We start from the raw sequence: 23,652 nt of genomic DNA on the forward strand, positions 1-23,652 counted from the left end.
GTGATGAGGTATGCAAAACTAATGAGAAAAAAATAACTAGACAAGTTCTTTCAAACTCTTGATAACAAAAAAAATAAATGTTTCTTTTGTGACTGGGCTGTGTTCTTTAAAACACATAGTTTTGTCCACTTTGCTCTATTCATCATTCAGTTAATAGAGTTATGCCCTACAGCTCATGCACACTACCATAATACAAAACACAACAGTATAACACAATTGAATCATCTAACCTCTTAGTAGGATGCCTCCTAAAGCATGGCTTTATGTCTTAAGTCTTTCATGGAACAGATACAATTTTCTCTTTTCATAATGCCATATACACTGTTAAATACATAGTGTGTATGCCTCTGGAACTGTTCCCAGTAATAGCCATTTCTACTTTATTTGCCTCTTCAGGAAAAACATAAATACTTTTGAGAGCAGGAAATACCTACCTGTTCTTCATTCATACCTCAATTTCCTCAGGAAATCAAAATACTGTTTTTAACAGCCTACCTTTAGTTCACAGCTGAATCTGACTTTCACCTCCATGGAATGAAACTTGGTTAGAAGCTTATCAAGGAACTGAATTCATAAATGTCTAGACAATGGCACAAAAATAAAGATATGCTGAGTAGAGCAGTCTGTAGCTCTCAGCAGTGATCAATCTTTTTCTGCTAATACTGTTCTGACTTCAGTCTCTGCATGTTCAAATTCTCTAAACAAAGGAAGCTGTCAAATATTTAACCAATTCAATGACATTACTATTTTTAGATGAAACATGACATCTTTTGAGGTCAGGGTCTTGTGCAGTACCCTCAGCACAGAACAGTGGCTTCAAAAGCATCACTGCTTGACTAAATTTAAACGGAGGCCTTGCATTATTCCCTTTATAAAACTGTAACAATGTAATTATAATCCTGTGAATACAGTGCTGGTCCCACCTGCTGAGCATCCCTTGCTCCTCACCTCTGACTGCAGGCTCTGCACAAGCCATCTGGGGGGAAGAGAAGAGGAGGTAGTCCAGCGAGTGCTGCCCCAAGCCACTGCCTGCTTCATCTGAATCAGCCAAATTTCTATTTTCTTGCCTATTTAGGACAGTAATATTGTGGTGGAAAAAGCTCCCAGATGTCTGTGGAGTCACAGTTGGGAAGGCTCAAAAGAGCATGGGCTCAAGGACACAGAGATGGGCTCAGGCTGAGTGAAAATGCCATTGTCAACACCCTGACTCCTGGGGCTTTACCAGTGCAGCCACCACACCATCTATACAATACACTCTGCAACAGGTATTCAAGCTTTTGGTCCAAGCAAAGCAGCCTGTGACATGCAGGGACATTGCTCCCCAGACACCCCAGGGCCAAGCGAGGCCAGACAGCACAGTGCACCAAGCACTGCCTTCACAACATAGTATTAAGAGGGAAAAAATATTAATCCTACTTTCATATCATAAGTTTGTACTATTTATACTTTCTTCATTTAGTTTTCAACAACATTTAGCATTTGATTCAGTCCTATCTAATTAATTAGATATTAATTATATTAATAGTTATTCCAAGACCTTATTGCAAACAAACACAAAGAAATTATTATCAGAAACCTAAACCAGGAAACAGTGAAAGTTAGTGAAAGTATGACAGTCTAATGCTTACAGGCAAACAGCACAACAGGGTATATTTTAGATATGGAAAATACAGTCTGCTGCATCTTTTGCTCACCGTTTGATGACTTCGGTCACAGTAGCGCAGTCCAAAGTAATCTATCTCCACTAGGTTTAAGTGACGAAATACGTAGCCCAGAACAACCAACCCTTTCGTTGATTTCTGTGGGAAAGAATTTACAGAGGCTTTTCACAAAGATGCTTTGCCTTTGTCAGCTATGTGCAGTAGCATTCATGAGTTCTATTAGCTTTGTCTGAAAAAAAACAGGAGGCAGTTCCCAGTGCCTTTAACAAAAACTTCAGCTGTACAGAAGAAAATATTTTGCCTTCACACATGTTTAATCAATCATTCTGGAAATACTATTAGGTAGCTGTCAGGTCAAAAGTTACAAGATACAAAATAAAAAGCGCTCAAGTGTACTTGCATAAGCACGATGCTGCTGAACCCAGCATTTTTCCAGAACAGTTCTGTTCTCTGATCAAAATGCTAATTCCCATGATATATTTTAATTTAAATTTATCTTCTTCCTTTCAGTGTGGGCCTGTCACTCAAATTCTGACAATGAAGATCAGGAAGCAAAATTTTGCCCTTAAGATCTAAATTATACATCATTAGTTGCTCTGCCACTACCCTTTGTAAAGAAGGTTAGGTTTTATTTGTTTTCTTTTAAAATATTTTTAATAGTAGAAGTGGGAGCAATCCAGCACCCTGAATTGAAATAATCCTGTTGATTTCCTGAACAGCATTTCATTAAGGGTTTAAACCAGTATTTGCAAACAATGCTGGGGAAAACATTGAAAGCAAAATTGTACTGTTGAGACTGTCTTATAAAAAGCTCACTTCCACCCGAATGACTCTTACTTGTCAGTTCACCTGCCAATAACACACAGACTAGGAGGACTGAGAAAAATTATGCAGAGTGATCCCCACTCAGAACCAACCAGAACCTTTACTATTACTGCCCTAAATTCCACAAGAGAATATGGATATAACTCATAATTAGTTTTTGGTTACCTGCTTCACATTGTATAAACTGCTAGACTGTAGTAAAATCAATGGAGAGAAAAAATACTCCAAGAGGAAGCTGTGGGATATTGTTTGTGCTATTTCACTTTTTCGCTTACAAGCAGGTAATTTCAAAATTAAAATGTCAAATAATACTGATTTTAAAAGAAATTATCTAATTCAGCTTTGCTGTTGAAGTATCAATCACATAACAACTGTGAAGATGCATTCATTTTTTTTCAGCAGGTATATTCATATGGTCAGGATTTGTACCCAGTTACATGGGCAGGGCCAATACAACAACTTCGGATGGCCACTCAAACTCTAGGCAAGCAAAAACAAAGTAAATATCCCTGGTAGACTGGGAATTGTGGACCCATGCTCTTCAACAGATTTACTGTATATTTGTTTAAATCAGGAGATGTTCTTGAAATATTCTCAGCATGAAACAGTCTAAAGCCACCATACAGATTTTTTACACTCAGCAACTGTAGCTACACATTCCCCCAGCATATGCAGTGAGACTTAACAATCAGCCACAAAACAGAAAATCATTTTGGGAAAAAACATGATTAAAGTGAGCAGCAATTCACAAGATCTCATTTTAGCATTTTGGATAAAGCACAGCAATACAGTGATTTTATCAAAAGTGATTTTATCATCAGATCCATCCACAAGAAACTGAACTTGGGTCATATGAACATAAGGGACAAGAAACAGCCCCTCATAGCTACAAAGTGACTATCAGGAGCACCACAGCAAAAACACAAAAAAAAAAAAAACAAACAAAAAAAACCCAAACAACAAAACATACCTTAAAAAAATGCATTAAATTATTAAATTATTAGATAGCAGGGATTCAAGAGTGAATCAGTAATTGTCTTGCCTCATTTTATCTTTAAACCAGTTGTTATTCAAAGATGCAGAAGAGATGCCCCACTGAAAAGCACAGTTATCTCATGATTCATATGCCATAAGGCAAATTACCTTTATCACTGGAACCATTTCTATTATCATTTAAACATTGCAGCGTTTTAGGAACCTAGGTTTGGACAGGCATCTGTAGGAAAAGACACAACAAAAGCTCAAAATAAACAAGCAGCCCTGACTACAAACAACCCGCACAGATGAATGATGGCACCAGTTTCAAATGGATACTGAAAGTAAAAAGCTCACTTTCTGTACAGACAGAAGGAGCTCCACCATCAGCTGTGCAGAGGCCCAGGGTTTTGACACAGCTAACCAAAATGTGATTAGTAAACCCTTGCAAAAGACATAAAAGGGATTGTCTGAACCATGGCCTACAGGGTACATGGACTGGTCTCCATAAAAGGCATGCTGAGCTTCTGTGATCCTGAAGCTCAAATCTGTTTGTTTTCAATAAGCTTTCTACTCTTTGACTGACCAGTAATGCTCTTGATAGCACCAGTTTAGCTTTACCAGAACTGTGAAACAGTGGCAAAGATGAAGCTGTCAATTTTCCATTCAAGCATCTTTCAATACTAATGCACAATCCTGGAAGTAATCAAAGATACTAACTTGTGTTTTACAGGAGTTTAACTTGCATAAATCTGTCCCAGTTTAGGATTTGTCTAGCCTCCTCAGTTGTAAGTCATCTTCTTCAGTCAGCTGAGGACCGCAGTGGGCTTTACACAGAAAGCCTTGGGTGAACTTTCCTCCCATGAAGGCTAAAGCGACTGTTATCCCTAAGAAACACACATTTCATAGCCGGTTTGGCTGAAATTAAAGACTCCCTTCTTTCCTTTCAGAGATAAATGGTAACAGTGCATAACTGGCTTTTTACCAGACGGTATCCAACACTCCTCTAACCTCACCTTCCTTAATCTCCTGTTTTATCAGGACTGAGAAATGCTCTTCAGGTAAACACTGACTCTTGCTGAACTACTGCAACCTCATTTTAAATTAAAGTTCTCATTTTAAACCCCATGACATCGGGTTTCATGCAAGCAAACTGGCCCTTGAAATGCAGTTAAGAAAGCAGCTGTGCTGACAAATCCCTAACTGGCTACTTCTCAGTGTTTACTGCATTTGAAGAAATTTGCTAAGAAAAGCCATGTTATTTCCCCTGATAAAATTACAGTAAAATTCAGCAAAACTGCTGTCGTGGTTTAAACCCAGTCAGGCAACTCATTCACTCACTCTCCCCCTTCCTGCCCTCCCCCTACTCCCAGGGGACGGAGGGGAGAACCAAAAAGAATGTAACAAGGGAAGAGAATATGACATCTCACCACCAGCTGACTGATAACTCATCCCCCCAGCCCAACCAAGCTCTGACCGATACCTCCTCCAACCCTGCAGTCTACCAGCCCTTCCGGCCAACTCCCAGTTACCTCCTGGGTGCTGTGGTATGGAATACCTCTTTGGCTAGCTTGGGTCAGGTGTCCTGCCTCTGCTTCCTCCCGGCTTCCCCTCCTCCCTGGCAGAGCATGAGGCTCATAAAGTCCTTGGCCAAACCAAAACATCATTGTTATCAGCTCTGTTCCAGAGCTGAAAGTCAAAACACAGCACTGCACCGGCTACCAAGAAGGAGAAAAATGACTGCTACTGCTGAAGCCAGGACAACTGCAAACTAAAACTATCAAAGATGTTAACAGGATTTTAAGCAATCCAGGAGGTTCCTAAGCAATCCAGGACGTTCCTCGATTGTGTAGAAGACAACTTCCTTCTGCAAGTAATAGAGGAGCTGACAAGGAGAGGTGCCATGCTTGACCTTGTGCTCACCAACAGGGAAGGGCTCGTTGGAAATGTGAGTCTCCAGGGGAGCCTTGGATGCAGCAATCATGAGATGCTCGAATTTGAGATCCTCAGGACAGTGAGAAGAGCGTGCAGCAAGCTCACTGCCCTGGACTTCAAAAGAGCAGACTTTGGATTCTTCAGGAACCTGCTTCGGAAGGTTCCATGGGATACAGCTCTAGAGGGTAGAGGCCCCAAGACTGTTCATTGATATTCAAGGATCACCTGCTGCAAGCTCAGGAGTGTTGCATCCCAACCAGAAGGAAGTGCAGCAGGAGGGCCAGGAGACCTCCTTGGATGGATAAGGAGCTGCTGAGGAAACTTTGAAGGAAAAAAGAGGCTTATAAAAGGTGGAAGCAAGGACAGGTGGCATGGGAAGAGTACAGGGATGTTGTCCAAGAAGACAGCGACCAGGTTAGGAAAGCTAAGGCCCAGTTAGAATTAAACTCAGCTAGAAGTATTAAAGATATCAGGAAGGGATTCTACAGGTACATAGCAAATAAAAAACAGACTAGGGAGGACACAGGCCCCCTCAGGAAGCTCTCAGGAGAACTGGCTACACAGGATTTGAAGAAGGCTGAGGTTCTGAAGGACTTCTTTGCCTCGGTCTTCACTGGCAAAGGCTCTGACCAAACCACCCAAGTCTTGGAAGGCAGATGCAGGGACTGTGAGAATGAAGACCTTGCGCCCACTGTAGGAGAGGAACTGGTTCGAGACCATCTTAAAAATCTGAACATGCACAAGTCCATGGGTCCTGATAAAATCCATCCACGGGTCCTGAAGGAGCTGGCAAATGAAGTTGCGAAGCCGCTGGCCATCACATTTGAGAAATCATGGCAGTCAGGTGAAGTTCCCGATGACTGGAAAAAGGGAAATATAACCCCCATTTTCAAGAAGGGGAAAATGGATGACCCGGGGAATTACAGACCAGCCAGTCTCACCTCTGTGCCTGGCAAAATCTTGGAGCAGATTCTCCTGGAAGGCATGCTAAGGCACATGAAAAACAACAAGGTGCTTGGTGACAGCCAGCATGGCTTCACTAAGGGGAAATCCTGCCTGACCAATGTGGAGGCCTTCTATGATGGGGCTACAGAACTGATGGAAAAAGGTAGAGCAGTTGATGTCATCTACCTGGACTTGTGTAAAGCGTTCAACAACGTCCCACACGACATCCATGTCTCTAAATTGGAGAGACATCAATTTGATGGATGGACCACTCGGTGCATAAAGAACTGGCTGGATAGCTGCACGCAAAGAGTTGTGGTCAATGGCTCAATGTCCGGCTGGAGACCAGTAACGAGTGGTGTCCCTCAGGGATCGGTGTTGGGACCGGTCTTGTTTAACATCTTCATCACTGACATGGACAGTGGGATTGAGTGTGCCCTCAGAAAGTTTGCCGATGACACCAAGCTGTGTGGTTAGGCTGATATGCTGGAGGGAAGGAATGCCATCCAGAGGGATCTTGACACACTTGTGAGGTGGACTGATGCCAACCTCATGAAGTTTAACCATGCCAAGTGCAAGGTTCTACACCTGGGTCGGAGCAATTCCAAGCACAGCTACAGGTTGGGCAGAGAAGAGATTCAGAGCAGCCCTGCAAAGAAGGACTTGGGGGTGTTGGTTGATGAGGAAATGAACATGAGCTGGCAGTCTGCACTTGCAGCCCAGAAAGCCAACCATATCCTGGGCTGCATCAAAAGGAGCGTGACCAGCAGGTCGAAGGAGGTGATCCTGCCCTTCTACTCTGCTTTCGTGAGACCTCACCTGGAGTATTGTGTGCGGTTCTGGTGTCCTCACCATAAAAAGGACATGGAACTGTTGGAACAAGTCCAGAGGAGGGCCACGAGGATGATCAGGAGACTGGAGCACCTCCAGGCTGAGAAAGTTGGGGCTGTTCAGCCTGGAGAAGAGAAAGCTGCATGGAGACCTCATAGCAGCCTTCCAGTATCTGAAGGGGGCCTATAGGGACGCTGGAGAGGGACTCTTCATTAGAGACTGTAGTGACAGGACAAGGGGTAACAGGTTAAAACTTAAACAGGGGAAGTTTAGGTTGGATATAAGAAGGAAGTTCTTTCCTGTTAGGGTGGTGAGGCACTGGAATAGGTTTCCCAGGGAGGTTGTGAATGCTCCGTCCCTGGCAGTGTTCAAGACCATGTTGGACGAGGCCTTGGGTGATGTGATTTAGCATAAGGTGTCCCTGCTCACGTCAGGGGGGTTGGAACTAGATCATCTTAAGGTCCTTTCCAACCCTAACGATTCTATGATTCTATGATTCTATGATTACGTTCACATCATATAGCACTGCAAAAGTTACATAATCTGCCTTGCATTAAGCTCAGACTTGCTAGAGACTTGCATTCTTAGGGGTAAACCCAAGAACATTTGAAAACATCATCAATTGTTTCAAGAGAGAACAAAGAATTGTTTAAATGAGTCATAACATCTTGCTTTACATGTTAGCACTCTGGCTTCCTAAACCAGAAAGGCAGGTTTGTACTGGCTAAAGAAAATGACAGCCAGAACATTCAAGACAGATCTAATAGTATTTTTTTTAATCAAAAAAAAATAATGCTTCTAAGAATGGTACATACTATACTATATTTTAACATATTCACATTGTTGTATATTTAGTCACCAGGAATTCTTACTTTCTATACTCACTGCTTTTTAGTGCTAGTGCGGTTTTTCTGGTTTGAAATTTTTTCATTTCCTCTTTTCTGTTGTACACAGCAGTGAAGGCCAAATCAGATCCATGATTGATATTAAGTGAATTTAAAGACAAAGAAAATGTGCAGCAGGGTCTGCCTCAGTAGGATGCTAATTCCGCTCTTGAAAGAAAAGTGGTGTAAGTAGTGAAGCCTCTTTTTATTAAAAACAAAGTAAAAAACACATAGCCTCTTTTAGTTCAAGGACTCATCACAAAAACCTGTCTCTTGAAAGTAACACAATACACAAACTCTACCTCTTACGACCTCATAAATGTTAAGGAAGATGCAGAGGAATTCCTGATCCTTTGTTCAAAATTAAAAAAAAAAGGCTTAAAACTTTGGTTGAACAAAACAATTGCCTTTTCAGATGCCTCCCCTCACCACAACCACTGTTAGGCTCTATTGAAAAGTCACACCTAATGCTGAATTAGTTATTTGGCTTATACACAGACACGAGATAACACAGAAGAAGAGAAGGTTTCTAAATGATGGAGTTTAGAGTATGGAAAAATAAGGAGTATGCTACGGGGGATGGCACATAATCATGCTGAAACATCCAGAAACACCTGTGTAACATACCCACGTCTCCCTGTCAAGTACAGGGCTGTGTGAGTAACGCTTCTAACAAGCCCTCCAAGTGGGAAGTGCATTTGATCTGCTACCTATGTGCTAGACAGCAGCTAGTGCCCACCCAGCACATTAGATGCTCTGTACATGCTGGCAACGGAGCGTGGTCACCAGCACCTGACCTGCCGGTGAGCAGGGAAGGACAGAGAGCAAGCACAGCTCTGGACATGTGTGTCAGCACCACCTCACCTGCACCCAGTTAAACAGCATCACTATACTGAGGCAGACATAATCCAGACAGTAAGCTTCACACAGCATTTTCTCAGAATCATAGAATGGTTTGGGCTGGAAAGGACTTTAAGATCATCCTGAATGTAACAAATACAAGAAAAAAATGAGTAGCCCTCTCCATCAAGCGAGACTTTCAAAGCATGTGTATCTTCAGCAATTTTGCATCTTTGCCTCCACAAGATGCACAACTGATGGTGTAGAGGTGACCTTTCAGTTGACTGAACTCTCTAAAGGCACTTCTGAAGGCAGCTCAGGGTGGGTGTGAACCAGACCTGTCCTCCAGAGGTAGTGCCAGTCAGAATAAAGAGGCTCGGGGTGCACTAAGCTTTGATCTGCAGAAACAAAGCCCACCACCTCAATACTTGCAGGGTTTCCCATATTGCCTGGGTTTGCAGCAACAGTGGTTTTGTGCACTTCCTTAGTGGAAGAGTGACAGAGCCCCACTGATTTTACCACTGGCAGGATTTGCCAGCGGGGAGCTGTGGCAGTGCACAAGGGTGAGGTTAGGGCGAAGCAGCCTCCACAGGCTCCTGGGTGGGCAGCAGGATCTCTGCTCTGCTCACCCTGGTCTCAAAGACCAGGGCTGGGATGTGAACACTCGCTTTCCATCACGCACCCGTGAGAGCCCTGCTCGGCCACAGAACCACCCGCAGCTTCCAAGAGCAAAGGACCTCCTCCTATCTCACAGCTCCATAGTGTTTGGTGGGTCTAAGGGGATGTGTCTTCCATATTCATAGGGAATTATTTAAAACAAATCTGTGACAGTACAAGAGAAATGCATGCATTACAAATTCACATGTATTTGTTTCCTGCCTCACCAGGTGCTTGCAGTCTATTTCTGGAGCATCCCTAAGGAGGACACAAAGGATGCTAAGAAAACATTATGACATTTCCATTTGCTGCTCTTCTACATGCTAGTCAAGCTATTTCCTTCCACCTGTCAAGTGCAAACTGTATGCAGTCTATACTGCAACCAAGCAACAACATTTTTTTATATATATATATAAACTTGTAGTTCATATGTAAGAGTGATTATTTTCTGTTTCAACTGTTTGAACATATTATCATTGAAACACCTACTGTCGTTTTACAGTCTATGTAATGATGATTAGCTGCACCCCCAAAATGCTCTTCCAAAATGTTGTATCATTTTCATTATTTAAAAGTTTTATTTCCAGTTTAATGGAGTTTAACTTCTCATTTTGATTGACATACAATTACACACTCTTGCAATGCTGACTGAAGTCAAACGGATATATTTGTTATCCTAAAATAATGTACATGCTTTTTCTGTATAATAATGTACAGCTTTGATAACTTGATTGCCACAGTGCTTCCCATAAGACTGATTTCATTCTACTGGAAAATTCATTTACACTAACACTAACTATCTGGAATTGGGTTTGAAAAAAATACAGATTGACATTTTTTAAAATGCTTTTTTTTTTTTAACCAACGTTCCTCACGAGAGCAATGGAAGATACACTGCAAACATTTTTGTTTTAAAAGTAGTTTTTTAGATAGGTTCATTAGCAAACCCTACACAAAACAAAAACAGCCAACATGTTTGCACTGGGACAGGAGTAAATTATCCATTAGCAGGCTGTAGTGACTGTTAATGGGGAACTTATTACACCTGTATTCTCTCCTGCCCCTTCTAGAATTTCTGACTCTCCTGAAGAGCTGCTATGCAGTGCCATACACTGCACTGGGTCACATTACCATTTTACTGGTATTGGACTGCATTCAACTCTAACAACCTTGACTGAGAAAGACAAAAAAGCCTCTCTACGGGAAAGGAAGAACTATAACAGACCCGCAGCAGTGGAGGACCTATCTGTCAGCTCCAAGCTGCTCTTCACCCTCTGACTAGTGCTATCTGCCCAACACTTACAGCAAGGGTGCCTCACTCAGCTGTCAATCAATTCCTGAACCACTGCACATTGCAGCCCTGCATATTCAGATAAACCAGAATTTTGGAAGAATGTACATGAACAAACATCCATGGTAAACGTTAAGTTCAAGTAATAACACACAAAATAAATTTACAGCATTAAAGCAACATGCAAACTGCTGATTCAGCCTCTTGCATGTATGTACTGTGTCAGTGTTACCATCAGTTGTTCCCCCCAGACAACTTAAATGGACTATCATCTTCTTGGCATCATTAGTCACCCTTGCTTTCCAATCCTGAGTTCCTTAGTTAGACCTATCTACAATGTCAAACTGGATTTTTTTTTCTGTTTTCCCTAACCATTCCAAGTTCCTTGTCCTTTCCTACCACTTGTCTCTTTCCAGATAGCAACCTCCATGTTCATAGTTCCTTTTCACACATGCTGCCACCTCCCTCAGCTTTTCCACATATTATATATGGTTAGGCATGAGAAAATTCACATCTGTTCCTCACTCTGTACTGGCTGCCTGAGTGTATCACACTGATTAAGTCTCCTCTTCTGTAAAAATGGGTTATGAATCTAGCCTCTCTACTGTACAAAACTTCAAATAATTTTTAAGAAAACAATGATTAAAGCCACACAGGTAAGAAGGATGCTACAAGGCACATTTTTGCTGGCTGTAGGTTGCTCTGATATACTAAAGAATGACCCTTCCCTGCTGAGGAGTGATTTTCAAGAACAGAAAACACAGCATGTCTCACCAGTTTGCGCTTCAGTAAAGTATCTAGTGTGGTCTCATATGAGACCTTATTAATTAAATTAGATGAAGTATTGTTTTGTAGAGGAACTGTAAAACAGGCTGGCTAAAGAAAAATGGCAGAAGATTTTTCATTTTTTAAAGTAATATTACCAAAACAAGTTCCTCTAAAGTTGAAGGTGGAACACATGCCACTTTAATTTTTTGCATTTCTGAAGTTAACACAAATGGCAGTCTAAAATTAAGAAGTATGAAGGAAAACAACAGATACAAATTACAGGAAGAAAACTACCTGGAGAATGGGCTCAACAGAAATAAGACAAAATTCAACCAGACAAAATTGCAAGGATATGCTCTTACAGACCAAAATCACGCATTTTTGTTACAGCTGGAACATCACTAAGCAGAAATAAATAAGTACAGGGGATAAAGGTGTATTACTCAAACACAGTACCACTAGCACTTCTCATGAGCACCCCAAGCTAGCAGTTTAAAAGATGGTTTGAATTAGATTCAGCGAAGGTGCAACTCTCCACCTTTTTGATATTTGGCTGAAGGGCAGAGTGCAGTCAAGCGTTCTGGTACCCCAGTCACACAGCTTGCCAAACCAATGGGAACCCAGCACACCTTCTGAGTTTACCACTCAACCTGGGGTTCCTTTTATGCTACACCAGTGTTCATGTAAAACCAAGGTATGTTTGCAGATTTTTACAGTCATGAATTAAATATATATCCTAGGTGGGCTAGGGAGAAAAGGAAATGACAATAAGTTCACTCACGTCCTGTATGAACATAAACTCGGATGAAGTTCGGCTGAGGGCCACAAAGGTGCAGCATGCGAACATGTAAGTGTCCAGGATAACCTGTTTGTTACATTGCAAAGAAGTAATCAAAGGAGGAAGTAGTGGTAGTAAGACATGACAAAGCCAGACTCTCATCAAAGATGCAAAGGGGAAATGATCACAAAATGCAGTAAGGGAAACTCCTTAATGGAGAGTAAGTGCAGGAACAGGTTGCCCACAGCTTATGGAAGCCTCTGCCATTAGCGGTAGCCAAAGCTCATCTGGGAAGAGGTCCTGAATAATCTGCTCTGACCTGGAAGGCAGATAAACTATATGACCTCCAGAGGTTTCTTCCAGCTTAACCTATCACATAACACATATATATATAATCTATTGAAAACAGTAATCTCTTCAATTCAGATAACATCACTTCACTTGCTGAAGTGATGAACACTTGAAATGAACACTTGAACATACATTCATGAAAATAGTAGTTTGGGGTAAGTAAGGATGCCCCTATCCCTGGCTTTAAGGGATGTAAGAAACCTCTTCCTCATACAAGAAAAACACCAGAAAAAATGTATAAAACTGATAGCACTATAAACACTGGAGAGAAAAAAACAAAAACAAAAACAAAGCCCACAACATTGAAAAGTGATCTGAAAAACTCCCAGCTCCTAATAGAGTCTATACAGACATGTAGTCAACAGGCACCACCAGAACTTTTGTATTGAAAAGTTTTAGAATAGCACACTTACTGTTCTAAGAGAGTAAAATATTGTTTAGCCATTTTTATATTGCTTACATTTATATAAAATGAAAGCAGGAGTTCAAAAGTTATCCAGAGCTCTTAGATATTAACTGCAACTCTTAATGACAGTGAAATATTCTAGTGTTAACCAGCAACTCTGTTTAACTTGAAAAGCAAACAGACTGAAAAATAGGTTATACATAAAGTCAATCGTATCAGTAATCTCTGTTTACCCTTAGCACAATTTCTAGAAATGTTACCTCTGAGGAATTTCTAAAGAGAATAGTTAAGAAAACTCTAGTCCAGCAATACTTGAGAGTTCCTTTAAATAATTATTAACAGAAGTCTCTTAGTTCAAGGAGTTTACTTCCAATAAGTCACTGAGCTGCTAGTAAGTCCATTTGAAACAATAACACAACATCTCAGTGACCCACAGAACCCACACAGAAGCCATTTCAAGCATAGCATGATCTGATAGCTTAGCACTAATTACAATATAAATGACTGAGTCTGCAATTCTTACATCTACTTTTGTTTTTCATATTTTTATTCAATTGATTTAGCTATACATGCTACTCTGAACTATTCCTGTTGAAAAGAGAAAACTGTTATGGACAGCTTAAACAGGGCTAGCTCTAATCACCTCTATTGTAACAGAAAAATGCTTTGACTTTCCTCTGGAAAAGGCAATGTAATATTGGATTTGCTTACACTTATTAACTTATATACGTCATGAGGAAAGGTACTTAGTCACAACAGAAAATGGAAATCAATCTGTCAATTATTACTGATCGTGAACTGGCAAAACTTTAGAAAGAGCCATACCATTACGTACAGCAGGTATGTCAGAACTCACCATTGAACTGTAGTTGGTACTGGTGTCATTTCTGCCATCTACATCACAGAAACAAATTTGCTATGTTTTGGAAACATTCTGTCAATAAAGAAAAACATCCCTCTTACATGTAACTTCTGCTAAAAGACAGTTTTCTTACTACAGCTTTATAGCTCAAGCATTTCACAGCTAAATCTGTGGATACACCAATTTTTATTAAAAAATTAATTTTTGTTATGTATTTTTAAGTTATAGGCATTTTTATAGTTATATACATAACTGTATAATGTATACATTTTTTATATATAGATAACTTTTTATACAGTTATATACATTTTTCTAATATTTTCTGTATGAGGAAGAAGTTTCTTACAACATTCCTTAAAGCCAGGGACAGGGGCATCAGTACTTACCCCAAACTACTATTTTCATGAATGCATGTTCAAGTCTTCATTTTTCTATTAAATACTTCATTTAATAAACTAATAAAATAAGATCATTCTTCATCCCTCATTTATATATAAAAATAAAGACAGTATCTGAAAAGTACTAATTTGAACAGAAAATTCTAAGTACCTTCATCTGAACTTTCTTTTCCTTTTCCCTTTTTTTTTTCCTAAGGGAGAAACAAGTGCTATCTGCCTGCAAAACTCAAGACAGATAATATTGCACCCTCACAGTTCAAAAGTTATCTCCAAAACAACGCTTCCAAGTAATTTAATTTTTTTTTTTTAAGCTCAAATTTGTTAAAAATTCACTGTTGCCAAGGCAGTACATGTTTCTTACTTGTAACAAGCATGCTAATTTTAGTCCACCTTTTAAATTTAAAAAGTGGCTCATCTAATAACGTGCTAGGTACCATCAAAACTATCTAAAATTAGTATTTAAAAGTAAAGTTCCTTTCAAGACAGTTTACTCCTTAAACTTTATACTTATATGCCTTTCAGAGAACATTCTTAATACTTCTTAATTTACTATTTTATATAGAAAAATGTAAGAAAACATTCTAAGATCATGTAATTTCATGAACCAAAATATCAAGCTAATCTCTCAGGATGAAATAGTATTTTGTAACCTCTTTCATAAACTCTGATTTATAGGCAGATGGCTAACTTATATCTTCATCAGGTTACACCTACACACCGGTTTAAATAGGTACCATTAATTAGCATGCAAGACATTTATGTTAATCATGAACAAGAAAGGATATATATCTTACTGGTCCTTCATTTTCTTATCTTTATAAAGCTGTTAGAAATAAAATAAATTAAGTCAAAATTTCAGCCCGAATCTGCAGTACTGCAGCCCAGGCACTGTTTTGGAAAAGAAAATTGAGTTAATGGGACCCCACACAGATACGCTAGCAAATCTTGATTTAAAGCTGTTGCATTAGGCATGGATCTAATTCCTCTGTAAAACAAGAGAACTGAATCAGGTCCCAACCCACATATTATGCTGTGGATGAGAAGGTCATCTGTTAGTTGAAACTACACCATTTTCCATGGGAAGGTTTCACAAAAGAAACACATTTTAAATATGCTAACTTACTTCCAAATGTTTCAAATAATCCATTTTAAGAATACAGAAAACTGGCATTAATGAAGACTATTGACATTGTTGGCTTATTTATCCATATGATAACACATCTAACTATTCAGATGCTATTGGCTCATTCAGACCTCCTGAATTCTTTGAAATCCAGCCCATGAGGTCTAGGAGACAGACACATCTCAGTGGCATCTCAGGATGCACGAGTCCTCCATATCCTCCATCCAGATCCTATGATCCTGGCAGGCCACAGGACTACCTTGAGGCTGAGGAATATGCAGCAAACCTGTTGCAAGCGTGAGAAGGCTATGGCCACGCATCAGCCCTTGCCAGTTGCCTTTGGCATGGGAAGCTGTGGAGCTGTTAACATGTGAGATGCCAGTATTACAGCAGAGGTGTTTGTTACAAGCAGGACAAGAGCAATTTTATATGACTAGTGTGTAAAATCAGGCAAGTTTGACATCAGCCAGTGTTTGCATCATCCATTCAGAAGGACAGGTGAATCAATCCTAGGGTATTTTACCTCCTTGAAATAAAAGGACACAACAGGAGGCTCAAGGACCCAGTTAATATGTATCTCAATTAAAAACTTTCAGCTTCTTTGAGAAAAATACAAACATCAGCTCCAGTGCAATTTCACTTCTAATTTGCTGGCCTTTAACCAGCACAATACTTCAAACAGAAACAAAATCTTGACTGTGTATGAAGCCAAAACCACAATACCAGGTGGGTCAGTATGCCAGCTCAGGCTCCAGGAGTGCATTTGAAAATACAGTGTCCACTCTTAAATATGATATAAATGGTATTAGTTAAAGGAAACACAAAATGTTGCTTTGTAGAGCATGAAACAAGTGAGTGCTCCACACATGAATGTATCACAAATTTCAGGGAAAGACCAGGAGATGTCTTCATGTCTGCTGCTCTCTATCCATGCAGTAGTAATGAAAGTAGATTTTTTCATTGTAAATTACTAGGAGCACTTTGGAAGCAGAACACTAGTAGCACTTTGGAAGATCTCAACGTATGCATTTTACTTTTAAGCGCACTGAAAAAATTGACTGTACTAGGAAGAACCTTCAACAGAAGACAGTAAAGGGTACGCAGCTGACTGGGTGACTTCAGTGTTCCCACAACTACAGTGATGTTTTAGAACTGGAAAAAAACCACATGCTTCTACAGATAGACTAATGAAGCAGACAGAGGACATACTCCTTACAGCCCACCATGATACATCTGTTTCTGTTAATTTAAATACAGCAAATAAAGTCAAGGAGTAAGCCTATGTGGGGCATGGAATTAAGAAGAAAGCAAAATCTCAAAAAGTAGATTTGAAGACATGTCAATGTTCAAGGTGCTAGTAGATAAATACAAACACAACTTATGAGGTACTGATTTTTTTCCATATATTAATTCACTACCCTCTACTCTTTACCCTTTAAAACTTTTATATTGGCTACATTTCAAAATAAACAACCAGTAATGCATTATCAGCATTAATTTCTCATATACTTTTCCAAAATCCACTTACTAGAGCTTGCAGTAAGAAACAATTACAAAGATCTTCTAAGAATAATAAATGTTGACATTTTTACTTCCTTTCATTTTCTTTTTCATTAAGAAGAATAGCATTATAATGCACCAATAGTAAAAAACGTCAAAGAGAAGTTATTTTACACCAAGTCTATGCCACATAAAACCCTAAAAACAGAAATTACCAGAAGTGTCAAAAAGCAATTTCTTCTGCAGCCAAGCTAAGGAGATTTGTATTTGAAATGTGACAAAATAAAGATTATCAAAACAAGCATAAATAGCTCTTAAAATTAGTTCATTTTTAACATACAGAAAAGTGGTTTTTGACTACATACAATGAATAAAACAAAATCTGTCAACTCAATGCTACAACTGGGGAGGGAGAGCAGCTGTCCATGATGACGACTGCCAAGCATGTTTATGACTTAATTTTTTTAAATATTTCCATTTATCTAGGACTGCTATTTGTTAATATAAGCAGCCTTATCATAACCCCTCATAATAATACACTACTGTTCTAATTCAAGAAAATAAGACTGCTAACATTTTTTGTCAAAAACCTTTATTGCTGTGATTGGCTGACTTGGTTGGCTGTGACATGCCCACCCAACTGCTCCCACGCCCCCTAAACAAGACTGAAGCAGAAAATAAGATCAAAAGCTCAGGGATCAAGTCAAGGACAGAGAGATCGCTCATCAGTTATTGTCATGGGCAAAACAGACTCAACTTGGGGAAAAGTCTGATGAAGTTCCCACTGAGTAGAAAAGGTAAAAACATAACCTCCATTTTTAACAAGCTAAAAAAGAAAGACCCAGGGAACTACAAGCAGGTCAGTCTCACATCAGCGTGAGCAAGATTATGGAGCAGATCCTCCCTGAAACTATGCTAAAGCACATGTTAAATAAGGGGATGGCTGGTAATAGCCATCATGGCTTCACTAAGGGCAAATCTTGCTTGACAAATCTGATGGCCTTCTACAATGGGGCCACGGTGTTGGTGGATAAGGGAAGAGCAAATGACATCATCTACCTGGACTCGTGCAAAGCGCTTGGCACTGTCCCGCACAGCACCCTTGTCTATAAACTGGAGAGGGAGAGATTTGACAAGATGGACCACTTCCTTACCCAAATGGTCGGTAAGGAACTGGCTGGATGGTTGCACTCAAGGAGTTGCGGTCAACAGCTCGATGTCCACGTAGAGATCAGTGACAAGTAGAGTTCCTCAGGGAATTGTGACTGGTGCTGTTCAAGCATTCTCGGTGACACGGACAGTGAGACTGATGCACCCTCAGCAAGTATGCCAATGACACCAAGATGTGTGGAGCAGCTGACATGCTGGAGGGAAATGTCATCCAGAGAGACCTTGACAGGCTGGAGAGGTGGGCCAGTACCAGCCTCACGAAGTTTAATAAGGGCAAGTGCAAGGTCCTGAACCTGGGTTGGCACAATCCCAAGCATAAATACAGGCTGGGTTGAGAATGAAACTGAATGATGAGAAGCTCAACATGGGCCATCTTCAGTATGCGCTCACAGGCCAGAAACCAACTGTGTGCTGGGCTGTATCAAAAGGACCATGACCAACAGGCTGAGGGAGGAGACTCTGCCCTCTATTCTGCTCTCATCACACACCACCTGCAGTACTGCGTTCAGCTCTAAGGCCTCCAACACAAGAGTGATGTGGACTTGCTTTAGCAAGTCCAGAGGAAGACCACACAGATGATGAAAGGGCTGGAGCACCTTTTCTATGAAGACAGACTGAGAGATCTGGGCTTGTTCAGCCTGGAGAAGAGAAGGCTCAGGGGAGACTTCATAACAGCCTTCCAGCAGCTGAAGGGGGCCTACAAGAAATCTAGAAAGGGACTTTTTATAAGGACATGTAGTGATAGGACAAGTGGCTTTAAGCAGCAGAGGGGAATGTAGATTAGACATTAGGAAGAAATTCTTTACTATGAGGGCAGTGAGACATTGGCTCAGGTTGCCCAGACAACTTGTGGCTGCCCCGTCCCTGGCAGTGCTCAAGGCCAGGTTGGTCGGGACTTTGAGCAACCTGATCTACTGGAAGGCATCCCTGCCCATGGCAGGGGGTTGGAACTGCATAAGCTTTAAGGTCCCTTCCAGTCAAAACAAATCTGTGATTCTATGAAAAAATACTGAATTTATTGCCAACTAAAAATAACAATAGGATGGTGAGAAACAGACAAAACTTAAGACCCCTTTCTCCCATTCTTCCCAGGCTCAAATTCATTTCCAACTCCTCTACCTCCTCCCCTCTCCAGGCAGTGCAGAGGGATGGGGAACAGGGGTTGTGATCAGTCCACAACAGCTCCTCTCTTACACTCCTTCTTTTCAACTTTTCCCCTCCTCCCCTCAAAGACACCACCTCTGCAGACCCCCACTACAAAAACCTTGCTCTGTAAGTGCAATACAGTTGTGTAAATAGGTAACAGAATAAGCCTCTGGTAGTCCACTTATATGGTTCAATAATGAATCAATTCTGGAAGTTGGGAGGGCGAAAGACTTTTTTAGAGGTTTCAAAATATTTCAGCTCTAGCACCAGAAGCTTCACATGTAACATTTCTTTCCACAACATAGTTAAACATAGTTAAAGGAAAAAAAATTAAAATCAGCAATTTCCTTTGTATAAAATAAATGGGCATTATGATAGGCACACTCAAAATTTTAAGAGCCTGTTGTAATTACAACACTGTACTGGAAAGCTCTAGTAGTTATGAGAAGTAAATCTACCATAGCCAGTGCTAAAAAGTAACACTATAAAAAAAAAATACAAGTCATTAAATTATATTAAAATAGGGTGAATTACAGACCCCAAAACATAGTTTTCAGTACTGTCTTCCAGTTTCAGGCAGAGTTTTGCAATATTTTACCTATGACCTGTCAGATAATATAAAACTACCCTATTAATACTTGTAGGTATCCCAAACATTACTAAAGCGACAAATAATGAGGTAAGATACTTACTTGAGAAAATAACCTGAGTCAATTGGCAAGACAGACTCTTCTGAAAGCATGCATTCTAACAACTGCAAAGGGTAAGATCAACAAAATGATGGCAATTTTATGAAGTAAGATCTGTGTCCTGAATAGCTGCAGCTCTGAACAGGACTTAGGCATCACAGTGAATGAGCAAGTGAATGTGCGATCATAGGATACAGTTCTAAATTGCGAACAACGGGAAAATGCAATAGCCCTATAAACAGAGAAATATCTGGGTAGGAAGGCAGCAATACTTTCATTTAATTCTAGCAAGTATATGCGAGTAATAGCGAGTTCTTTGCATCTACTGTTCAAGAAATCAAAAACAGTTCACACCACAGTTTAAAAAACACAGAAACAACAAAGAGCTTGTCATTTGGAAAAGGGCAAATGAAAAATTACATTCAGTCTCTCAGAAAGAGATTAAAAGGGTGACTTGGACAGTGCCTCTCAGTATCAACTCAATGAAGATACCTGACAGCTTTTTAACAACAAAAGACAGATTAAGGCCAAACGGCTGAAAGACATCCACATATAATTACATTAAGCATAATTAAAAAAAAAAACAAAAAAAAAACAAAAAACAGTGACAAAAATAAACATGTCAAGCAACCTAATGATGATACTTAATTTAATTCTTAATTTGAAAGCTTACATTCTCATCACTGCCTTTTTAAAAATTGAGCACAAATTACTGGAGAGGCAGTACTCCCTGTATTTAAATTATCACCAGTGAATGAAGACAGCACGGCTTCTGGGTCAGGACTGCTAACACAATGTCACTCTAAAGTAAAGGATGTACTTACTGTACTTACAGATCACAGTTCCAATGAAGGATGTCTGGCTGTCTACAAATATATCAGAATCCTATAAAGGAATATTCTAACACATTTTGTTTGAGAGAAGATTAATGTCAATTTTAAAGCAGTTAGCTTTCTTGGGGTTCTTTCACCTGACAGGCTGTTCTGTCACAGCTGGCTCTGCAAATTTATGGAGCTATATAAGCCAGCAAAAATGAGCAAAAGGATGGGTATATAATGATTGCTCCAAATTGGAGCACTGTAATTAGCACTTAAAGCAGAAACAAAATCCCTTTCCTTCACAGTGATGGGAAGGATTCACTTCAATTTGACACAATCTGCCATTAAAAAAAATAACAAAAAAACAAAAAAAAACACACTGTATTTTCTTCTTGTGGATGCTGCTTTCTTAAGAATGTAAATAATTACAAAATTCTTTAGAGGAAACAAACAAGCAATTTCTAAGCAGATCTTCTGAGACTTCACCCTCTCTGTCAGGTTTCTGTATGTTTTACACTCACATTTATCTACATTACACCAGACCCCACAAACTCCATGTTCACAGTTACCTTCGTAAGCTGGAAATAAAGTACTCTGAGCTTTTAAAGTGTCACACTCTGACTTACATATACAAGACACACATGCAACATAAATTGGCATAACTGATTTAATCTACACCAAAGAGCAGATAATAGATACGTAAAAATTGCCCTTCAGCTCCCCTCCTCAAAAAGAAGTAAACAACCAGGAGGAGGATGGATTTATTGCATTTATTTTTTAAAAATGATGGAAACCAATTGTTCAAATGCTAATTGCATTTATTAAAAGGGATGGCTTTGTTAATTCCCATCAGCTGTAAACTCCTTCCAAACAATTCTGAACAGTGCTATGCCACAAACCAACCGTTCCTCTTTCACCCTGAGATACAGGCATGGCTATACAACTCACATGCACACACCCGGCTGATGACACTCTCAGCTGGGAAGCCCTAGCTATGGCACCAACACACCCAGTATTAGCCCTTTTTCAATCAAGCCTGTTCATTGATGACTCTTATGTGACATTTAACAGCAGACAAGGACTCATTTTGAAAAGACTAAGAGTTCCCTTAACTCTATAAATTTTCTCTACCAAGGAGAGAAATTTGCAATATTTGCTTCTTGCTTGAAAGCCACATGCCTGATACCAAAAGATCTCAAGCTGTACTAAAAGCAGTCATGCATTAGGCTTCATGTACCAATACGCAACGTAACACCTAGCAGCTGCAGTTTACTTTCAACACAGCTGAGCAACAAAACAAAGATTTCAACCCTGCAGCCTGTTTTCTGAAAGCAAGTCTTTTTTACCCCCTGCTACAAATCTGAAAGAACACAGGTACCAACTGGAAGGATAGGTGTCCCTGAAACTGCGATCAGGAAGGAGAAAGCCAGAGACATATTAAATGGAAGCAGAGCAAAAAAGCAGAAAGAGCCAAAGGGACAGATACCACAGCACCTTTCTTTTTCCAACCGCACACCATGCCACATGTGAAATGAGTACTTTGTCTAGGTCTGCCTTCTCCTGACTAATGAAGGGAGCAGCACAAATGTCTGTCTTCAGGAAGCAGGACATGAGCTTTGCACGTTGCCTGGGCTCTGTCCTCCTATGCTTACACTGTTGAGAGATTCCAGTTGTTAAATTGTTGGCTCTGTGGAGCCATCATCTGATCATGCACAATGCAGTAAGAAAGACTATACATAACTAGCATGTACAAGCAACCAAGGAGACAGAAAGAAAAAAAAACACATACAACACCTAATGAAAATAGAATAAAAGTAAAAAGAGAGCAGGATAAACTAGAAACCAAAATGCACTGCATGAGGAAAAGCACAGAAAACAACCTGTCAGGCATCAATTTACTTTGCAGTTTATCCCTAACTGGTTTTAAAAGTTTAATTTTTACTTCCTGTTGGGTACTGCATGCAAGTCTAATTACAGAATTATACAGCATACAACTGGACTTGCTTTATATTCCCATCATACTATCCATCATCTATGATGCAAAAATCCCATGCTTTCCCCAGTCCCTACCTTCTCCATGGCTTGCTGCTGCATAACCTACAGAATTCTCTGAAACAGACCCAGATGTGCTGGTAAGATTTGTTGTTTATTCACTTTTAAAACTAGCCAGAACTGTGCTCATTTGTGACACCATCAGAAGCATACCTGACTTTATCAAGCCAAGACTGGTACGCTGGAGTCATGCCAAGACAGGTTACTCACACTGTGATGCTCCACAAAACCTGTCATGAACCAGGAACTGTAATACTGCTATTTTCTTCACAAGTCCCTGAACTATTTCAGATTAGGGAACAGATACAAATCCACTTCTAAACATTATACTAACAGAAACTCAGAAACTTTGGGAATATTCAGACCATATCCAAAGGCTTCCCAATCTGGCCCCACCTGTATCCAGAATACACTGCTGTACACAAACCAACCACAAAAACACACCTGGCTGACCCAGGCAATGCATTGTAAACATCATTCAGAAAACCAAAAACAAACGAGTTCTTTGCTTCCAGGGAGACTTCATGCTCCCTGCTACTGTGAAGGTTTAGCCACTGGGGCAAGCAACTCTGCCTCCAATGACCTGATTTCCCTAATACCGTGTTTTATCATGTCATATGCAGAAATACCAGGAAATGCATCTCAATGTTAACACTACACAGGTAGAATCACATCTAGGATCCAATGCAAGCAATAGGAAGGTGATTAATGACATTTTTCAGCTAGTAGCTGAATTGGAAAAGAAAG

The 23,652-nt window shown here is 40.0% G+C and overlaps 1 protein-coding gene across 5 annotated transcripts in view; it reads right to left on the reverse strand.

Moving 5' to 3' along the window:
* EPB41L4A (erythrocyte membrane protein band 4.1 like 4A) overlaps window positions 1-23,652 on the reverse strand; it is a 121,945-nt gene that overhangs the window by 80,106 nt on the left and 18,187 nt on the right. For all 5 annotated transcript variants that reach the window (XM_057430856.1, XM_057430854.1, XM_057430853.1 and 2 more), the window contains exon 2: window positions 1,695-1,799. In XM_057430856.1, the coding sequence (XP_057286839.1) occupies window positions 1,695-1,799 (105 nt within the window). The remainder of the gene's footprint in view (window positions 1-1,694; window positions 1,800-23,652) is intronic.

This window comes from Pezoporus wallicus, unplaced genomic scaffold, assembly GCF_028554395.1.
Source record: "Pezoporus wallicus isolate ANWC-B61680 ecotype Strahan unplaced genomic scaffold, APGP_CSIRO_Pwel_v1 contig_2721, whole genome shotgun sequence".
Classification (NCBI taxonomy): Eukaryota; Metazoa; Chordata; class Aves; order Psittaciformes; family Psittacidae; genus Pezoporus; species Pezoporus wallicus.